Source organism: Triticum aestivum, chromosome 6A, assembly GCF_018294505.1.
Source record: "Triticum aestivum cultivar Chinese Spring chromosome 6A, IWGSC CS RefSeq v2.1, whole genome shotgun sequence".
Classification (NCBI taxonomy): domain Eukaryota; kingdom Viridiplantae; phylum Streptophyta; class Magnoliopsida; order Poales; family Poaceae; genus Triticum; species Triticum aestivum.
Window position 1 is genome coordinate 586,168,673 of NC_057809.1, and position 8,996 is coordinate 586,177,668.

At 54.5% G+C, this 8,996-nt stretch overlaps 1 protein-coding gene across 1 annotated transcript; it reads right to left on the reverse strand.

Moving 5' to 3' along the window:
* Positions 1–4,724: 4,724 nt before the first annotated feature.
* LOC123128724 (probable alpha,alpha-trehalose-phosphate synthase [UDP-forming] 11) lies at positions 4,725–8,716 on the reverse strand. Its single transcript, XM_044548806.1, has 3 exons — positions 6,645–8,716; positions 5,915–6,188; positions 4,725–5,378 (listed from the first exon to the last, which is right to left on the reverse strand). The coding sequence occupies exons 1-3, from the start codon at positions 8,582–8,584 to the stop codon at positions 5,046–5,048; spliced, it is 2,547 nt and encodes an 848-aa protein (XP_044404741.1). The 5' UTR covers positions 8,585–8,716; the 3' UTR covers positions 4,725–5,045.
* Between the last annotated feature and the right edge of the window lie 280 nt (positions 8,717–8,996).

Here is an 8,996-nt window from a genome sequence, read left to right on the forward strand (position 1 = left end):
ATATGAATACTGTGGAGGCAACACACAAACACAAAATCATGGGACCAATTTATCAATGAGATATTCTTCTTTTTTTAACCTCCTTGCCATCCATGTGAGGTGAGGGGCCACCTAAAATTTCCTTCGTGTCACACGGAGTTGCACGTAAATGCCATATGGAGCACACTCCAAAACACAACCCTGAGTCACCATATATGGCGACGGGGGGATATGAAGGACACTGTATAAATTATGACCACAAGATGACAACTTTGTTAAAGTGTCTTTCGGACGCGGCTAATCTGCACCCGAGCTCATATGCTCCCGCATGAACAGTAAAATCGAAAAAAAATAAAAAAAATTCAAAAAATTCCAAATTTTTTTTGAGAAAAATATTGACAAAAGTTCTAAGTGCCTGCAGAAATTCGTCATGAAATCACATTCCTAAAAGGCGTGGCAAAAAAAACAAAAATAGTACTCTGAAAAAGCTACTTTCAAATGCATTTTGAAGCATTGAATTTGTTTTTTTTTTGCCACGCCTTACAGGAATGTGATTTCATGATGAATTTTTGCAGGCACTTAGAACTTTTGTCTATGTTTCTCTCAAAAAAAATTGGAATTTTTTGAAATTTTTTTCGATTTTTTTTGATTTTACTGTTCATGCGGGAGCATATGAGCTCGGGTGCAGAATGGACTTTTCGCTTTTCTGGTCAAAATCACAACAAATACTGGTTATTATGGCGATCGGGCAGATACCACAACCAATAGACCTGATATCTTCACGTTCCCAAGTTACAACTGACAAGTGATTTTAGATTCGGAGATGTGCAACCGGACAAATACCATGGCGCCAGACAAGCAGTATAAAACTTCATTTCCAAGAATCACTCCGACGAACAAGACCTTGGCCAGTGTCAACGGGAGATATTTTGTCGGTTTGGTAGCACGGACAACCCAAACGGAAGTCCCTCTCGCGATAAAGCGCGGGCACGCACAATGAAAGCATACAAGAAATCGCCAACGAATCCACGCCAAGCCAATCGCCAACGCCAACGCCAAGTATCCGCATACAACAAAGCACCACACTTCGAGCATTTCAATTTAGCCTGACCGAATATGGTGGGATTTAACGTGGAGCATATGCCATCTCCTCGTCCGATCGGCCGGCCGCGCGGCGGTCCAGCATGATAAGGATGCGAGGTGCGCGTAGCATGCAGGCGTAATATGCTTAGCACATGCTTGCACAACACCAACTCTCTCGCCTAGGTCTCACGCACGCACACACATGCTCAACGGAGTACTATCTTGTTGCTTGCTCTGGACAACGCTGCCGATCGACTGTATACTACTACTGGGATCGAGATTGATCGATCGATCTTATAAAAGATTAGTATATGCCATCTTACCGGAAGCATCTACTCTGCTGTCGTGTTCTTTGGATGGCCGTGGTCGTCTGAGATGAGAGTTTCTTGGTCAATGCCATGCTAAACAAGAGCTACTAGTAGCCTTACATGTCCTATCCACTAATTTGTCCAAACGCATGCATGTGTTCTTAATGGTGCCGGATCGAAACGAATCGGCATGCATGCATATGAACGGGAGGATATTCTTTCCTTGTCTGCCCAATTATTCGCACAAAACAAGCTAGCATGCCTTATCTAATGATCCCCAGTACGTGGGCTCAGTTTCTTTGCCTCGCCGGTCGATGCGCCCTGGCTTCCATCTGGAAGTTCTAAAGTCCGGTTCGTGTCTTGTGAGCTATAGGCGGCAGTCGGCACGCCACGCTTAGGTTGATCTTGTGGCCACGGCTAGGTGTGGAAAATGGATGGCTAAGGGTATGTACAATGGTGGTATATGGATACATATGCCCCATGACAAAAAGTAATTTGAGGCATCTACATTTATTTATTTTCTCAATGCAAACTATCATTAGTGGACCTTATTAAGAAATAGAAAATAAAGACTCTAAACATGCATCTCTACTTTCACTCCAACCTTTTCAGCTTTTGTCACTGGACCACACTTTTTCTCTTCAAGCACCCGCCTCCTGAAGAGGATCCCGCTTCCCTATCCGAACCTACTTTACGTCATATCCGATCCTACATGGCGTGCGAGGCATCACCTTGAGACTATGCATTATACATGTCATAATCGAGCTTCCATATCCAAACATCTTTCCTAGCCCAGCTAGTGTACGTGGCCGAACTAGGCGGCGGCACAACTACATACGTAGGCCAGAGTTTATGAAGAAGCAAATTACTAACTACCACCACTTGTGAAGGAGTAGTAGAGTTAGCTAGTTATCTAGTAATAATAGTTGGTAGAAACGGACTCCTAAATTGTCGATATCATGCGTCTAATTTTGGCTTACCATACGTACATGGCAGCAGCAAAACGACGGAGAAAGAGTAAAAATTGAATAACACCCAAAATCTTGGGGACAGATAAGTGCGGTTAGCTAGCTCACGCTTCATCCCTCCCTCCTCGGGGTTTTTTTAATTCATTACAAGAAGAACGTGAAGGATGTGACTCATGGATGATAAACAAATGCAAAGACAAGAAGAAGGAAAAAATGACTTTGGGGTGGAAAGCAACGTGGCATACCCTTTAGGGGCACGGTTGTTCATCGCAGGAAGCAACTTGAAGAAGCACCGGCCCGGCGGTTGGGTTTACCCATGCATGCAGAAGCAGAGAGAGAGAGAGGCTGCTTGCAGGTGAAGGCGGCCGCCACCTACTCGGCGTGTGATGAACGTGCAGTAGAGACTCACCAACGCGCACACACAAATTGAGTAACCACGGCATATACGAGAAGAGAAAAAGACGGAGTGACTGCACGCTGACAGGCACGCGAGGGGCTGCATATGCATGCACCAAGCTAGCACCACTCACCAGTCAATGCACAAGGGCATGCACTTAGTTACGTGGCAGCACTGTTGATTTACCCAGCATGCACGCACGGTTGATCTGATCTGATCTGAACCCGGTCAGTGTACATCCCTGATCCATCCATCCATCCATGCTGACCGGGACGGGACGCCTACCTGCGCCATCCGACCGACCCGTTCTCCACCGGCGACGTGGACAAGGCACGGCGGGGCGCCAGGCCCATCTCCCGGACCAACGACCCGCAGCGCTGGCCGTCCATCCATCGAGAAACGTCTCGGACTCTTGGATGCAACCGACGACGCACCCACTGCTGACCGATGAAGCCCGGAGAATGTGGAACACGGCACCATCCTATAGATATAGATGGATCGATCGATCTATGTCCTGTCCCGGCCTCCCGGGCTACCTTTGTTGACCTCGAGCGGTTTGTGCATGGAAGAAGATTCGTGTAAAGCTCCTGCCATATCGCCGCCGGGTGGAGTGGAGTGGAGGAAGTTGGTCATCTCCCGGTCTCCGGATTTTTCTTTTCTTCCATCTCCCCAGGTTGCACCTGGGACAGCTCCGTCCATCTTAACACAAGTTGGAAATTATTAGTAACTTTTCAGGTTGATGATAAGATACATACTCAGGTCGTGATCCAAAGTATGACACATAGAGGCCACGTGCAATCCTCTGGGCCTTACTTTGCCGCCCAGAAATATCTCCAAAATGTGTCGAAAATTTATGAGAACTTGATCTCGTGTGAACAACGATGCCGGTCGTACGCTGATCCAAGAGTCTCAGAATGCGACCAAGATTTGGGGTAGAAGACAAATGAGAATATGCCAGCGCTACTGTGCCACGACAGCAGCTAGCATCGGTGTCCGAACGAGGACCAGGCAGAGGCTTGGCATAGTATGAACCCGGGAGATGCTCGTCGCAGGAGACACGCGACGATAACCCATGCATGGACGGGCCGAGCGGCGGCCAAGCTGCGCCGCGCCGCGCCTACCATTATTCCCTTATCCGATCCGAGGAGAGGAGGACAGAGACGACGCCCGTGTAGGCAAAAGAATCTACTAGAAAGAGCCACGCCACGCCACAGAACAAGTTGTAGTGGAGCAGCAGCGGGTAGGCACGCAGCGCACGGTTACCGACAGATCGGGGCAGCGCCAAAGCTGAATCCAGCCAGGCACCTGAATCATGGAGCCCAAGGCCTCTTGCCGGCAGGGGCGCGTGCTTGTGACCCGAAATGATGGATCGATCGCCCGGGCATTCCATTCCACCGACCGGTGGATCGATCCATCTACCCATGTCCCTCTCCGGCGCGTACCGCATCGACTGCGGCGTGCATGCGCGACCGTCGTACGCACTGGCACAGCACGGCCATGTACCAGCTGCTCTCTGACAACGAAGATTTGCCAACCGTGATCATGGCAAAGGAAAACTTGCTTGGGCCGTTGAAGTTTGGCTCCTAGGAAATGTCGCATGCCTCGACGCCTGCTTGCAGCCGGGCCGGACGCCGTACAGAGATATCCCTGTGTGAAATGCGGGCGATGATCAGTTGGGGGTTGGCAGTGGGTTAGGTTAGTCTCCCGTTGCTTTATCTACCAGGAACGGGAAGAAAATCTACTCCGAGGATGCTGGCGGCGGAAGGAGATAAGGAGCACCTGGTCTGATCTGGACGCCGGTGGGCATCCATCCAGCCATCCGGATGGACCAGATCTGGTCGTAATAATGCAGCGGCAAAGGTGAAAAGCGTGCCCGAATGGGACTGCCAATCCACTGCATCCATCCATATATGGTGTGAAATTAAGGTTGCAATAGTGGGGATCGATGGATGGATCAACGATATACTATCTGTGCGATAGCATGGGGGCTGAAAGAATCATTTTTCTTGCTCGGATTGATTTCATCGTCATCGTCAACTACATATACAACGTGACCGGAAGGAACAAACCTCTTCCTCTCACGCTCAATGTATGGGGCGGGCATATGTATAAGCGTGCGCGAGAGGAAGAGGTTTTAAACGTAAACCAGAAGAAGAATAAGAAGAAGAAGAAAGAAGAAAGAAACCTGTTTATCCTCTAACTGCAGCTAATCCTAAAACCACACCAACTGATTGACCGAATCATCATCATCATCGTCGTCATCATCCTTCTTTTTTTCACGGGTTATTGACATCATCGTCGGCGGCTTATTCATACCCCGTTTCCTTCCTCGAAGGTGACCCGGAGCTGCACGGGCCACGGCCGGTGCTGCGACGGCGCGCTCGCCAGCCCCTGCAGCATCTTGATCACGTCCACCGTGTCGTCCAGGTAGTACTTGGCCATGCTCGGCTTCTTCCCCACGGTGCACGCAAACACCTCGCTCGTCGCCGGGAGCTTCACGCTGCCGTTGGCCGGGCACACGATGCTCTCGAACATGTCCTCGTCGGACCGGTCGTCCCCGATGCAGAGCACGAAGTCGGGGGCCTTGCCGCCGCGCACCATGGACGACAGGAGGCTCTCCACCACCACGCCCTTGCTGATGCCCTGCACGACCACGACGGAGAGGAGAGATATTTCATCCATGTCAAAACAAGACAACGATACACAGATGGTGGTGGTGCCGGCAAGTGATACACAGATGCTGCTACTTTCTAAAATAAAATCAAATAGCGCCACGCAAGTTGCTCTCCTCCAAATCCAAACCCAGTGGGGACAAAACGGGCGTTTCTTCCACGAATTCCCCTGTCCACGCCGGCGAAATGGCCCACCCGCCGATCCAACAAATCCGTGTCGTGGAGAGGATATAGATTGTTCCGGGGGGGCAATCAAGCATGTGGCGGTGTGGTCTGGTGGATGAGGACTGGATCGGATTGGATTGGATCAGATCTGATCGGATCAATCCTTATCCGTTGCCTTTAGTTGGACAGCTACGTTTGGTTGTTTAGCTGTTGTTCAACATGTTTTATAGTGGTGCCAAGTCTACGACCCCGATTAATTATTTTTCCATTTGACCGACTAGCAGCAGCCCAATTGATCAACTCTAAATAAAACTGTAGAACAACAGTTTGCACGCGCATTACCTGGGGGTTAACCTCCACGATGTGCTGGCCCCTCTTCACCACGACCGGCTCGTTGGCGAGCACGCTCTCGAGATGGTCGAGCAGCTCCTTCGCCTGGCACGAACCGAAGTCCGGATCGGCCTCGTCGTGGTGCCACACCAGCGCGCTCTCCTTGTGCTCGATGTACGATCCGTCGGTGGCCTCCGTGTACAGTCTCATCACCGGCTCGGCGGTCTTCTTCCAGTCGAAGTCCGCCACCAGCCCGCAGGTCTCCCATGGCGATTCCTTGCTCCACCTGCAATGAAGAATTGGCCAGGGTTATATCAATGGACGTCACTATTCTGCAACCACAAACAAAAGATTTGAATGCTCTCTTCTAACTAAAGCCTAAAGGGATACTGGAACAGTAACCGTCTATGCTTAGGTTCATGGGCGAAATCAATCACTTCTCACCCTCCAGAACCGTAACCTCCCAAGGTTGTTCCGGAAGCAAGAATGTCGACGGTTCGAGGCTGGTTTCGGAGGAGCTATGCTCTAGCTGTGAATCTAGACCGGTTGGTTGCTACTCATTTTTATGCATCTTGAAAATGTTTTCTTGGATGACACTGTTTGTTGTGCTACTTTGCTTAATTCGCATGCTTTCCTACGGATTTTATCCAAACCATCAAAAGCGGTCAACAAGGATCCGGAGCAAAGCAACACCGTACCAACTAGCAGTACATCTTTACCGACAAGTGTCTAGAGATCTCACCTAGTGAAGTAGCCGTGCTCTGCAGCAATCCCCAGCTTCTCACATGGCGCGAACCACTTGCTCAGCTCATCCTTCCCCCGACCGCTCACGATGAACACCCTGTTCTTCGGGTCTTCGCACAGACGATTCAAGACGGAGATGACCTCACTGCTCGGCGCCTTGTCGATGGAGCTCTCCGGCATCACGGTCCCATCGTAGTCCAGGAGAATCAGCCGGTTCTCCGTCTTTCTGAACGACGGCACAATGTGCTCGACGGAAAGCCGCCTGAAATTTGGGCCGAGCGCCACCACCTTGAAGCTCATCCCGAAACCAATCCCCCAATGCCGGCGCGAGAAATGGTCCTTGCAGGCTCGCTGCAGGTCCTGGTCGAACGAGCGCGCCCAGTAGGCCACATCATGGGTGCTCACATACTTGTAATGCTTCTCGTGCCGCAGCCGCTGCTCGCCGTCGGACATCCTCAATGCCGAGCTCATGGCCTCGGCGACGGACTCCACGCTCCATGGGTTCACCCGGATCGCCCCGCTGAGCGACGGCGAGCATCCCACGAACTCAGACAGCACGATGACGCTCCGCTTAGGGGCGTCCCCCAGGGCGGTGCTCTCCTGCCGGCACACCGTGTAGATGTACGGAATCCGGTTGAGCCCGTCGCGGACGGCGCTCACCACGCAGCACTCGGCGGCGGCGTAGTAGGCCGCCTTCTCGTGCTCCGACACCGGGCGGCTGATCATCACGATCGGGGTGTACCCGGGGCTGCCGAAGCGCTCGTTGACCCGGGCGCTGATGGCTCTGGCCTCGTCCTGCACCTCCTGCACGTCCCGGCCCTCGCTGCGCGCCGGATTGGTGATCTGCACGAGCACGGCCTTGCCGCGGAGCTCAGGGTTCTCCACCAGGAGCTGCTCCATCCCCAGGAACTTGAGCCCGATCCCCTTGAAGAGGTCGACGTCGTCCACGCCCAGCATGAGGCGCCGCCCCTTGTAGGCGTCGGCGACCTGGCGCACCACGTCGGCCGTCTCCGGCGCCGACACGACCGAGCGGAGCTGGCCCATGTCGATGCCGACGGGCAGTATCTTGACGGTGACGGTGCGGCCGTAGTACTCGATGCCGATGTACCCGCGCTTGGACTGGTAATCCAGGCCGAGGAGGCGCGAGCACGCCGACAGGAAGTGGCGCGCGTAGTCGAAGGTGTGGAAGCCGACGAGGTCGGCGTTGAGGAGGGCGCGGAGCAGGTCGTCGCGGACGGGGATAGTGCGGAAGATCTCGGAGGAGGGGAAGGGGGAGTGGAGGAAGAATCCGACCCTGGCGCGCGGGAAGCGCTTGCGGAGGAAGGTGGGGAGGGCGAGGAGGTGGTAGTCCTGGATCCAGACGAAGTCGTCGTCGGGGGCGAGCACCTCGGTGAGGCGGTCGGCGAAGGCGCGGTTGGCGGAGAGGAAGGAGTGGTAGAGCGCGCGGTCGAAGGGCAGGCCGCCGAGCGTGGAGGGCGTGAGCGGGAGCAGGTAGTGGAGCAGCGGCCACATGTAGTGCTTGCAGAAGCCGTGGTAGAACTTGCCGTGGAGGTCGGCGGGGAGGAAGACGGGCAGGCAGGAGAAGGCGGACACGAGGTAGCTGGCCAGCTCGTCGGAGGCCGCCTCCGCCGCGGCGGGGGGCAGCGTGCCGACGTGCAGCACGGGGGCCGCGGGCGGCAGGCCCGAGCGGAGCTGGTAGGCGACGGTGCCCGCGTCGACGGTGAATTTAAACCCGAACGGCGCGGCGGGGTCGGGGGACGCGCGGAGGGGCAGGCGGTGGGAGACGATGACCCGCCGCGGCGGGCCGGACGGGGACGGCGAGGCCGGCGAGGAGGGGGACGCCGCGGCCATGACCCGCGGGAGCCGGAGCGGGGACGGCGGGAGCGGGGGCAGCTCCTCGGCCAGGTCGAGCAGGTTGTGGCAGGAGAGCGACGGCATGTCGCCGGTCCGGTCCTTCTATCGATTCGTGCCGCAGATGCCCAGTGCTGCTAGACGGGGATGGCGCATGAAGAGACGGCGAGGGCCGCGTGGAAATGTAGGAGAAGGGGGGGGGGGGGGGGTGCCGAATCGGTGGAAGCTTCTGGGGATAAGAAGGGCCGGGGGCGGGGGCGTGGGAGGAGGTATATATAAACGAGACGAGAGCAGCACGGAAGCGGCGCGATCCCGGCCCACCTAGCTATCCTCCCGTTCCTAGCTTGGACCAGGATCAGGAGCGAAGGTGGAAGAAGGAGGGGGCAACCAACGCGCCCACGGGGCTTATCCAGATCGGAAAGGGGCGGGGGCGCGGCGCCAATGACGGTCCTGCCCCCGCCCCGCGCCGTGGGACGGTTCGGGTTGGGTTTTTTTTCCT